The sequence below is a fragment of the Mus caroli genome, chromosome X (genome assembly GCF_900094665.2).
Source record: "Mus caroli chromosome X, CAROLI_EIJ_v1.1, whole genome shotgun sequence".
NCBI lineage: Eukaryota > Metazoa > Chordata > Mammalia > Rodentia > Muridae > Mus > Mus caroli.
In genome coordinates, this window is record NC_034589.1 from 31,578,036 (window position 1) to 31,590,816 (window position 12,781).

General features: G+C 42.1%; 1 protein-coding gene across 4 annotated transcripts in view; it reads right to left on the reverse strand.

Moving 5' to 3' along the window:
- Window positions 1-12,781, reverse strand: part of Tmem255a (transmembrane protein 255A) — a 55,882-nt gene that overhangs the window by 24,392 nt on the left and 18,709 nt on the right. For 2 of the 4 annotated variants that reach the window (XM_029473302.1, XM_021153272.2), the window contains exons 4-7: window positions 11,990-12,079; window positions 5,738-5,806; window positions 3,904-3,975; window positions 3,431-3,519 (exon numbers count right to left, since the gene is read on the reverse strand). In XM_029473302.1, coding sequence (XP_029329162.1) covers window positions 3,431-3,519; window positions 3,904-3,975; window positions 5,738-5,806; window positions 11,990-12,079 — 320 coding nt within the window. The remainder of the gene's footprint in view (window positions 1-3,430; window positions 3,520-3,903; window positions 3,976-5,737; window positions 5,807-11,989; window positions 12,080-12,781) is intronic. The other 2 variants (XM_021153274.2, XM_021153277.2) reach the window with 2 other exon arrangements.

Here is a 12,781-nt window from a genome sequence, read left to right on the forward strand (position 1 = left end):
AGGAACAAAGATAGAGCAGAGAATGACAGATGTCCAAACAATGACTAGACCAATCCCATAGGAGAGAGTCAATCCCTGACACTATTAGTGATGCTCTGCTATGCTTGCAGACAGGAACCTAGCATAACCATCTCCTAAAAGGCTTCATCCAGGAGGAGACAGAAACAGATGCAGAGACCCACAGCCAAACAATAGGTGGAGCTTGGGAAGTCTTATACAAGAGTCAAGGATAGCATTGAGCAAATTGGCATGGACAAGGACATTTCAAGAAAACTCAGAGTCAACTAACTTGGGCCCATGTGAGCTCACAGAGACTAAACCACCAACCAAAGAGGATGCAGGGGCTAGACCTAAGCCTCTTACACATTTGTAGTAGGTGTGTAGCTTGGTCTTCTTTTTTTTATATTTAAAATTATTTAATAGACATGAATACATAGAAAACAGTTTTGAGACATGGGTGAGATCAGAGTGGTTGGAATTATGTGTAGCTTGGTCTTCATGTGAGTTCCCCAACAATTGGAGCAAGTGCTTTCTCTTGAGTGTTACCTACCTTTGGTTCTCCTTCCCTTGTTAGCATTTCTTTTAGGCTCCACCCCACAGTTACCTGGCAACAGCCAGGTATGCCTGACTCAGTATAAAAGGAGCTGTTTGCCCCCTCCTCACTCTCTCTTATTCTTTTATCCTTTTCCCCTCTTTCCTCTCTGTCCCTTCTCTCCCCATTCCCCTCCCCCATCTCTCTCTGCCTTTCTGTCTCCCTCAACTCCCCTCCCCATGCCCTAAATAAACTCTATTACATACTATACCCGTCATATGGCTGGTACCTCAGAGGGAAGAGATGCCTCAGCATAGACCCACAGAGGCACCCCCTTTCACCATACAGCTACCAAACATATTCCTTGTTCTTTCTTTCTTTTTATAAAACACCAACACCCCTAGCTGGGCTACATTGTCTGGCCTTAGTGAAAGAGAATGTGCTTAGTTAGTCCTGTTATGAGATGACTTACCAGGGTGGGTGGGTACCCAATGGGAGCCTCCCCTTCTCTGAGGAGAAGGGGAAGGAGGAATGAGGGGAGGGCTTGTAAGAGTTAAAAAAAAAACAAAAATATTTAAAAAGTATTTCATAAACTAGAAAAAATCCTTCCTTAAAAATAATACTGGTAAGAGTTGCTTTATGAAAGTCAGTTATTGTGAAATTTAGATTAACAAAATAGATAAATTGAGTTTGAGTCTCCACTGAGGGTAAAAATAGAAAATATTCACCTGTGGCTCAGATAAATGAGATTTAAGTAACCTTTTATTATTTTCTAATCCTTTTTCTGAAACATGACTATTGTGGAAGCAAAGGTATGTTTGTGTGTGTGTGTGTGTGTGTGTGTGTGTGTGTGTGTGTGTGTGTGTGTGTGTGTGTGTGTGTGTGTGTGTGTAATAGATCACTTTTTAGATCTCTCCATGGGCTTCCAGATCTCAGATTCTATTCAATTCATGACAGCTCCCAGCCCCTACCCCTTGAGGCAGGCAGGAAGGGGGAGAGAGGGAAAGAGAGCAGCAAGGAAAGGGGGAAGACAGCAAGGGAGTAAACAGGAAAAGGGAGGGAGAGAGAAAGAAAGAGAGAGGACAAGAATGGAGGAAGTCAGCCGAGGAGGCCAACATGAATAATTATATATCGACCTTCCACCTAGATAGTCCTTATACCTCCTTTGAGTCTTTGAATTTCTCTTCCTCTACTGTTAGACAGTCCAAGGAAATGAGATTGGTATTAGCAAAAAAGGTGAAAGGCCCAGTGAGCTCTCCCCCTTGCTGCACTCTGCTTCCAGCCTCTCAAGTTTTTAATCCTCAAACCAGAAAAACTGGTCCCAGAAGAACCACTGACAGGAAGAGAGTGTGTACACTGCTTCCCTTCAGGCCTCTCTATCTACATCCATCCACCCCTCCTGGCCTAGTTCTTCCCTCCCTCCCTTGGTCTTCAGCTCTCCTACACAAAGTCTGAAAACAGTCATGCATAGGAAAGCATTGGCTAACAATATGTTATATGAAGGGCTATTCTGCATCACATTGTCACACCTCTCTTATAATTCTAAGTAATCCTTTAAAAAAAAACCCTCCTACTTTTATTGCATCCCAGTCATCTGCAGTGTCTACCTATTCATTTTCCATGTTGTATACCTCCATAGCTCCCAAATGCCTACATGGTCAAGGCCAAAGTCTTTCCTGTAGACAGTAGGTTCTTTGACATCTGACCCTGGTTCCTGCTTTGTGTTCACCTCCTCTGATATTTTCTATGGTTCCCTCCACTTCTTAAGTCCTGACAACTTGCAAACATATCTTCCCCACCTCCACATGCTTTTAGTTCATATCCTAAACTCTTCCTTATCCTTTGTCCTTCATTATGCCATCAGAGTCCTTGCTATATCCACTGATGCTCCCTGTGCTATTATGTTCACACATCAGTTGTTCATCTATTTGCCTTTCCTACTAGTCTGACATCCGTATTCTTAGTACCTAATGCTTTGAAAAAATAACTGCTGTAATCCTAATTAGAAGGCAGAGTTCGGATTGTTTAGTATAACTGGCACCAACCCTGCTTCAGAGGCTTTATAATTTGCTGTCCCCTTGGCTTACAAACTCTTTTCTTGGTTATCTTCTTGATAGGCTTTCCAGGTTTCTTCAGGTCCCTTCACACATGAAACCTTAAAGAGACATCCCATGCCTACTTTGTGTACACAGTTTCTCCCTCACTGATGTCTTCCTGCTTCACTTTCCTTTGAAACTCTATTCACACCTAACATTACATTATGTATTATATGTGCTTATATTCTCTCCTCTGCTAGAATATAAGCCCCATGGGACAAAGACCTTTGCTTTTGTCACTGCTGAATCCTTAGTGTGTAGAACACAGCCAGGCACCGAGAAGGTGTCCGAGAATATTTGTTGAATGTACAAAAAGTGCTGGATTCAATTACTACTTGTATATTCAAGTCCTATATGACCTTTAGCCAATTGTGTCTTCCCTCTGAGCTTCACTTTTCTTTCACGTGATGACGACTCTCCAGACTTTATAAATAAGAATGAACTATAAGGCCAGGCGTTGGTGGCTCATGCCTTTAATCCCAGCCCTTGGGAGGCAGAGGCAGGCGGATTTCTGAGTTCGAGGCCAGCCTGATCTACAGAGTGAGTTCCAGGACAGCCAGGGCTACACAGAGAAACCTTGTCTCGCAAGAAAAAAAAAATGAATGAACTATAAGGAAAATTAAATGAGATACCATTTGTGAAAGTAGCCAGTGTGGTGCCTTGCACAGAGAAAGCAGGTAGTGCCTGTGAGGTAGAATCTATGACAGACCAATAGCCACTACTTCACCTCTCACCAGTCTTGGCTCTCTTAGCACCCAATAGGGTCAAACAATGGCTTCTGTGCTCATGGCACCAGACTCACTTGCCACAGTTGTAGAGGTCACAGCAGAAGCAGGTGTTGCCCCGGATGCGAGGTGTGCAAAGTCCACGGCTAAGTTGAGGGCAGTTCACCTGAGGACACAAAACAATAGTGGGAGAAGCTAGCACTGGAAAGGATTGGTCCTCTGGAATTGAAATATGAGTTAGTGACCAATGGAGACATAAATGATATGCACATACCCATGCAAACGAAAGATGGGGCTAAGCAGAAAGGTACCTGTGCTTGTGCATAAAGCAAGCACCTGTGTGTCTGAGATTCTGGCTAGCCCCATCCACAGTCCTTCATACCCCATTCATACAAGGTAGAGGAGAGGAAGGACAGATGGAACAATATATTAAATGGATATTAGGGAATGAGTATATGAAGGATAAGAAAATCAGGACACAAGAAGAAAGAGGATCTGGTACAAAGGAATAGAGAGAAGCCATTACATGCACACTGAAGTACAATAGTACCTCTTTAACTGCCTGGGTAAGGTTCCTCAAAGCCCTCGTAGAAGGAGTAATTTTGGATGAGGAAGTTATGACCTTATACAGGAAAAATTGAGTTAAGAGAGACAGGATTATAAGCAAACTTGTGGAAACTGTTATTAATATTTGTGCAGTTGGCAAATTAACACAAGAAAGCTATCACAGTGAAATCGAGAGAATTGCTGTAATAGGATTCCATGGTCTGAGTTTGCAGAAACATTTTTCAAAACTAAAACTGTAAGGCACAGTCTGCATTTACCTTCTCTCGCTTGCAAGAATGTTTTTCAAGTTCCCTTCGCAATAAGGGTGTAGCAAAGTACTTTCACATTTGTTTGGCTTTGTTGCAGAAATATTCATAGTAAACAGGCACTTTTCTTCATATTGGGTCTTTCATCCAAGTGTCTGTTGCCTTTTGATATGCTGATAGCACATACACACACATTTTATTCCTCCTTCTAACCCAGGAACAATTAGAAAAATAGTAACTTTGTGGTTGCTAGCCGAAAATGGTGGGAATCAGATGGTACTGTCATAATAAAGGCATTTAACATCCATGCCTTGGGAGCAAGACTATGGCTTTGTCTAACTCCAAGGACACCACTCACTCCTGTTAAATTTCATGTAAAGTGGCTCCCCGGGAGGTTGTAGGATATAGTAGCCATTTTGCCTCAGCCTTTCATTTTTCCTTTCCAGTCACAGGTGTGCTATCTTTTAGTGTTATTTCTGTAATCGTTCTTCGTTCTTTGAAAAGTTCGTACAAAGAATTTCCTATTTGTCCTCTTTCCTAACTCATCCTATGCCCATTTCCTACTTCCCTACCCACCCAACTTTGTCTCCTCCCCTCTCTATCGAGGCTGAGATTGGTGTTGCAAATGTACTCTTGGTTGGATCCTCACAGTGAACGAACGATTTTCATTTTGAGGTTAGCAGAGTACCAACTTGTCAACGTTCCCAGAAACATAGGTAGAATTTCATATGTTGGAATCCACTGGTTGGGAGGGGGTTGTGATTTGCTGAAATGAAAGTACATGCCCCCTCTGCCCCCACCCCAAAGTTGCCACTGCTACTGCTTCTAGCTGAAGCAACAGGGAACACAGGGCATGTGTGGGACAAGAAAGAAATACTCTCCTGAGCCTACTCAAGATCACTAGGCTGGCCTCTTAGACTAACAAGCTGGGCCTCTTTAGAACCTTGAGATAGACCAGATTGCTCAGTTATCCTGATCTGAACTCCAGAGCATTCCATGCATGGCATTCAGGCTCTGCCTTCTTAGCACAGTGTCTTGGTGGGATTCATATCTTCTTCCAGCTGAACCCCAAGTCCAGACAACTGAATCAGTTTTGGCAGAAATGGGGGAGGGACACACAATGAGAGACTACTGGCTAGGGTCAGAGGGCCAGCCTATGTCCATAGAACAAAAGTAATCTGATTAGGCCTCATGAGGCTCCAATCTATGACATGTCCTCAGAAACACTGTGCTTTGACCCACTGAACAAATAGCTCAAAACACCTACTAGCGAACCTTGTGTCTGTGGAAAGAAATAATATAGAAAGAGTGTTTCATGGCTTAAGAGTTGTCTTAGCAGTTAAGAGCACTTGTTGCTTTCGCAGAGGACAGGGTTCGATTCCCAGCATCCACATGGTGTCTCATAACTATGTGTAACTTCAGTACACATGTGGTGCACATACATACATGCAGGTAAGACACTCATATGCTTAAAGTAATACATAAATCTATTTTTTGGTAAAGAAAGGCTGTTTCAGATGAAACAAGGGACTTTCCCATGGGGTAAAGACATGCAGCATCGTTGTGGCTCACCTCCTCAGCTTCCCTCTGTGATGTCTTGGGAACATAGTGGCACCGGTTAGCATAGAGTGGTTTCAAATCCTATAAAGGGAAACACCAAACCAAAAGGGTTTTGGCTTTGTAAAGTAAAACTTCAAGAGCCCTGTTTGCTAATATAAGATTTGAAAACACACACACACACACATACACACACAGAGAGAGANAGAGAGAGAGAGAGAGAGAGAGAGAGAGAGAGAGAGAAAGGCAGTAGTTTAGGTTAAATTCTAAAACCTATTGGGGGCCTGAGAATATATGGATCTGGATCAGGCAAGATCATTCTAATAACTGCTTTCTGTTGAACTACTTCAGTTAATGAAAAACCAGGAAGATTGATTGAAAAATGAATCTCTTAAAATTTCCTCCTTGGTTTTTTTTTCCTTCTAGGCTTTGTCTCCTTGCAGACAGTCCCTAGGGAGCAAGATCCAAAACTCCATGTTATTGCAATATTGCACTTCTAAATAGAGAGAGCATGGCTTTAACTATGAAGTCTCATTATCACCTGTGGACTAGATAAGGGCTGGCTGATTTGTGCTCCCTGCTGTTATTTCCATGCCTTTTCAAAAGGAAGAGGCAAAGAAATCACTGGCTGGAGGATGGGCAGCTTCTTAATTGGCTGTAGATTTTAGCTCACCTGGACTACGAGCCATTTTCACTCCCCTACACAGATAGGTAAAGTCGGAAAACTCAAAAAGGTACTTCTAGAGCAAAAGAGAGGGGAAAAATTAATGTGGAGATCAAGGACAATTGATTGACTCTGCTCACTTTTGAATGAAACTCTCTCTCTCTCAGGCATGAGTGTAAGAAAGAAGAGACAAGTCAGCTATGCCTGAAAACGTGTAACTTGTAACTGAAAAGGCTGTCATTTGCACAACTGACGCTAAGCATCCCTGTGTAGTAGGGGGTCTTGGGTCAAAGTCACATTAGCCTAAGACACTGGTTTATGCAAAATGGCCTTAGGGGCTTAGTTCAAAGTGCCCAGGCAGAAAGGATTTATCTTTTGCCTTTCCCCTTCTGCCTTATTTCCAACCCTGGTGGTTATTTTCCCTGGACCTGTGATTTAGGATCCCCATACTTGGCATTGAGTGCCTCTTGCCTTCCATTCTGTGACCCCATCGATGACCTTGGACTTTCCATTAGCTCATGCTCCATAATTTTCTTCACTGTTCAGTGTTACAAAAGTGCATGGCTGTTAACTCAGGCTGGAGTCAGACTAGAAAGGAAGGAGGACTCTCATGCTCATAACTGGGAGGACTTAGTTTCCACGTTGGAGTAACAATATATTCGTTATTACTGTGCTCAAGGTTTGACCAAAGTGCTGGCCATAGCCCTTTATGACCTGGTTTTCCCATTCAGCTTAAACGAAGACAGGGATGCAGGTTGATTGCCCACTTACTATGTCTGGCTGCTATTCTACACGTAATCCCCTCAAGAAGGGCAAGAACAGGCAACTCAGGGGTGAGCAGAGGTCCCTGAACCTGAGTTTGCAACCTCTTTAGCTTGAAGGACTGCCAACCTTGGCAAGAAGGGATGGAAAAGGGCACTGCTATATATTAGATGACTGCTGTGCACCAAGCCCTTTTAGGACATATTCTTGCCTATTAGTTTCACTTTATTTCTAACCCTGAAAGGTAAATTTCTATTATAGACACTTGGGAGAGAGAGAAGTTACGACCCAACAGAGAAAAAGTGACAGAGACAGAGAGACAGAGAGAAACCAAGGCTGCAGGGGAATGTGGCCTGACTTCCAAGACAGAAAGGCAGCTAGTGGATCTGTGATTTAACAGCATCATGATACCATCAAAATCTATAAAATATACTATCACAAGTACAACTCACCAACTATAAAATTCACAAAGGGGCTTAGGTTGTTGTGGTAGTTAATAATGATTACTAACTTGACAAGATCTGGGGTCACCCCTGAGATAAGCCTCCAGGCAAATCTGTGAGAAATCATTTAGGGTAGCATATGATCATGCCTGTGAGTGATGATCTTGGTTAGGTTAAGTGAAGCAGGAAGACCCACTCTGAAGGACCAGTGGCAGCATCTCCTGTGCTGGGTCCTGCACTGAGAATAAGTAGAAAGGGAGCAGAGAACCAGCGTTTCTCCTTCCTGCTTTCTGACTGCCGATGCAATGTCACCATAGCTTCAGGTTCCTGCCACCATGACTTTCCTGCCATGTACCCTACCTGTGCCCTCAAACTGTGAGCAAAACTAAACCCATCCATAAGTTGCAATTGTCATGGCATTACTACAGCAACAGGAAAAGTAGCTAAAACTGTGATTATCACAGAGAACTTCCCAATAAATAGAGGCTGGGAGTTTATTCACCGTTGCTTTCGATTGAAGCCAATGGTCTAAAATATTGGGCCCATAAGGGAAATACAAGTCAAAACCACAATGAGGTACTGCCTTACGCTCATGAGCACAATCAGATAATAATGGAAATTGGTGAAGCTGTGAAGAAATCAGAATCCTAATACACGGATGGTGAGTATAACACAGCGCAGCCATTTTGGAAAACAGTCAGGCAGTTCCTCAAATAATTAAACACAGTTATCATATATCCTAGCCATTCTGCTCCCAAGCAGAAATGAGAATGTAAATATACCCATTCAGAAACATGTGCTCAAATGTGAACTGCATCATTGTATATAATTGTAAAAATGGAAGAAACAACCCAAATGTCCATCAACTGGTGAATGGACAAACAAAATGTGGTATATTTATATAGTGTACCATTAGTACACCAGAAAAAGGAATGAAGCATTGATCCACAAAAACATTATACTAAATAAAAGGAGCCAATCGTAAGTTCCACATGTAGAGTTCCTTTAGTATGAAATGTTTAATATAGGAGTATCTATGATGGTGAAAGCATAGTAGATGTTGCTAAGAGTTGGGGAGGATGAAGAGACAGGCTATAATAGACAAAGGATATAAGGATTCTTTTGGATATGAAAAAAATCTAAAACTGTTGTCTCCGTGCAACTGTGAATATACTAAAAAAAATTTAAACATTATGAGTGGAAGAAAAAAGAAGAAAAGAAAGCCATTTTAGCTCATGATGCCATCAAAAGCTACGGCAGGCTTTGGAGCCACTAGGCCTATGTTACCATGGAAACTGTCTCAGAGTGAGTACTGCTTGTCAATTGGGGATAATGATGCCAGCCCTACTTATCTCACAGGATTGTTATAGGTCTCACATGAGGTAATAGATGTGAGGACACACTGAAAAGCTAAATGTAATACATAAAAACAATTAGTGTTACTAGCATGTTTCCTATTGAATGCAAAATAGCATGTACACTATGATTCACTGCAAACAACAATACAAAAACATGTATATATTCAGAAAGTAATATGCCAGGACCACAATAATTGCTATGTTAGGAGACAGAATTGTAACCATTATAAGTTACTGATATATCATTTAGGAATAAAAAACAAAACAAAAACCAGGTGAATAAAAGATGGCACCACTGAAGTCAGAATATAGAAATCGGATGAATGGGATAAAATTTATATTTCTTTTCCTGACCCTCAGAAAAAATAAATAAGAGAAAGGGCATCTCTCTCCCATACCTTATTATTTCCTACCTAGATTATTTCCTAAGCTACTATTTCAGAGGTAGACTAGGTGATAACACTAACGCTATGATCTCCTTTGATCTTGCCAAACATGGGGCTGACTCTTCTGTCTGGAAGAGGACTCCAAGAAGGAGTGTCACTAAAAATACTGTCTTCCTCATGCACATCTACTCACATCCTTGACCCCGCTCCAAATGACCTTAAATTAACAACGAGCCCATGACTAAAGTGCAACAACATGCCTTGTGACCCACACAGAAAAAGTTGGTAAGCTAAATTTTCTCTAAGTCAACTATTTTCAAAAATACAGTTTCCAACGGTTCACAAAACATCTTCATTTTCAAAAGTTTAGTTCAGTTGAAAGACTGAGTTTACTCCAGTGCTTAGCTGCTATCTCCTGCTCTTGATTTTGGTCTTTGGAGAACATTAGAGCTACTTAATGATTTCCTAAGCTCAAGGCTCTTTTTGTTGTTTTTCTCATCCCCTTCTCCCACTGAAAATCATTTTTTTAAAGATTTATTTATTATTATATGTAAGTACACTGTAGCTGTCTTCAGATGCACCAGAAGAGGGCGTCAGATCTCATTATGGGTGGTTGTGAGCCACCATGTGGTTGCTGGGATTTGAACTCAGGACCTTTGGAATAGCAGTCAGTGCTCTTACCCGCTGAGCCATCTCACCAGCCCCGAAAGGCATTTTTTTTAAATAAGCGTTATGACCACATTAGTATAAAAACAAATATATCTATGTTATGTGCCAAATTTTTGTCTCAAGCTAAAAGTTCACCATTTTCCTTCTTATTTGAGAAGAAATACTACCATTTTTGTGGCACTCTAAAATTAGTATGAGTTCTAGGCACTATGCTTACTGTGATTAATGGAAAAGTTGTTCCTGGGCCAGAAGTCTGGAACAGTGTGAAACACAACGTGGTAAAAGAAGGGCGGGAGCAGGAGGTGCTACCTAGGCTGCTAGTAGGGAGAAGGCATCAAGAGTCTTACCGCCAGCTTTGAACACTCTGAAGTATAAAACCAAGATTCCAAGCAAAACGCACCCACTTTCGACAACTAGTGTGGTTGGTAATCAAGCACTCTGTAACTGGATTTGAAGCCCATCCCATAGGAGGGAATCGATATTGGAACTCTGCTGCAAAGAGCATGGTGATGGAAGTCACAGGCCCTCAGGGAGACCTTAATTCCATTGTTAACTAAACTGACACAGTATTGAACCACCTTCTAAATATATATGTTTATACAAATAGGCAATTATCACTCTCAGCCTTAATCACCGAAGCCTTTCTTTCTAGTGAACTGTGATAAATGCAGAGATTTACAGTTGCAAAAGGTGTGAAAGATCACTGACAGTGGAGTGCTCAGTCCTAAACATAACATTTATATACCACACCCTCAAGGCTCAGGAAATACTGTAGAAGACGGGCAGAAAGAATGTAAGGGCTAGATGCTGTGGAGAGGCACGGAAAACATGCCCCCTTCAGAGGGAAATACACATTTTTTTCAACAATTACGAATGCGTTTTCTGGGTATGTACAAGAACGAGCCCATTAGCAGCTAGGCACGAATGTAAGAAAAGCCCAGGAAACCATAATCCATATTGCTGAATGATCCTGCTGGTAAATTCAGTTAAAAGAGGGTGTCATTGCTTTGTGTTATGTATCCATTCGTGATGCCCCCAGGTTGCAATGGATAGTCCCAATCAAATGGCCCCCTGATGTCTCTGAACAAATCAGAGGAGTCAGACACAAAAGCAAAAATTACGTATCTGAGAAAGGGACAGGGAGGGAGGAGTGGCTGTTGATAGGAGTGGGAGATAAAAAGAAGAGGGATGAATGCAGCAATCAAGATGCATTTATATGCATGCATGGAATTGTCAAAGAACTAAACTTAAAAGTGGGGAGCAAGGTCCTCTATACAGAGCTTAATGGATGTGCTCTTGGTCATAGAGATCTAGAGTTCAGGAGTGAAAACGGCCCTTATCCAATGCAGTTTCTGCAGAATGGGAAACATTTGACACCTGGACTGAAGGACTGAAGTCAGGGTGGGAGGTTTAGCTCTAAACTTTCTCCAGACATCCAACTTCATTATTACATCTCAACCACTGTCATAAGAATAGCAGTATTTGGGTACCTTTGTCCTCATGGTCTGTTCTTGTAGCTGTTGAAGGGGAGGTTAGTTTGGACCATGTGGCTTCCTGCTACAGAATCAAATGGTCTGTGTCTCTACAGTACCCCATCATGGCTGTCTAAGGCCATGATACTATCTTGCTGCTCTTTCCCTACCTTCAAGACATCCCCTTACCCCAATGCCTTTGTCTTTGTCTTTCCAAATTTTACACACCAAAGGGCTACGCCATCCGTATTGCCACTGGGAAGGGAAGTCTTCCCTGCTCTCTGGAGCCGGAGATGAACCACTATGGCACCCTGAAGTCTGTACTGCCAGTTTGGGTCCATTTTTCTAGATGCTTACATTCTTCACTGGTGTTCTCCCCTTGACTAGCAGCTATTGAAGACAAAGGCAGAGCTTCCTTCTCCCTTGTATGCGTGTGCCCCTCAAAGCACTCAGTGCACATTCAAGGCAGGGTTATAGCATTGCACAATTCAACTCAAGGTTAATAATACTCACAATGTGTCTGGCGGCAAAGACCCCATCAACTATAGCACAACAAAATGCTGCAATCACACCAAAGCTGATAAACACGATAGAAGCCACCAGCTGCAGGAGGGAACAAAAGGAACATGTCTGTTAGGCTTCCACTCTTGCTGCTTTGGGAGACTAGGTAATCCCCAAGAGACTGTCAGCCAAAGCAGAACTCTACTCTGTCGCTGACAAGGATGCTCTTTTTTTTTTTTTTTCAGTCATGCAGGGTGAGTGGGTATGGGGGTAGGCAGGGAGGAAGAGAAGGGGAAACTGAAGCATTTTTTAAAATATATTTCAGAGTAAGCTCAGAAATTCATTCTGTGAGAACCGAATGAAGAAGCTTGCTGGTATCGAGTATGCTGTCCATGGAGGAATTCGACTGCATAGCCCTTCCATCCTCAGATTCAGAAAAATGTTGGACCTTGGACATCATGTAATCCAACCCTGTATTTTACTTTTGTGGAAATGGAGACACGGTGAGGGGAACAGTGTCCCCAGTGTCTCTACTATGAGTCTATGAAAGAACTGATGATGCCCACCAGTTCCTGGCCTTTGATTTCTATACCCCTAACTCTGCGGCTTGATGACATAGTGGACACTGATAATAACAAGAGTGATTCTTGGGTCCTACATAACTCTGTATCATGTTATGCATGATTGAAGAAAAAGGATATTCAATGTACTACCAGTTAAATGCCAGAGAGATTTTGCAAGAATTGATGTCTCTGAAATGGGTAAATTTTTGTGTGGTCTATATAAAATTTTTCTTTCTTACTC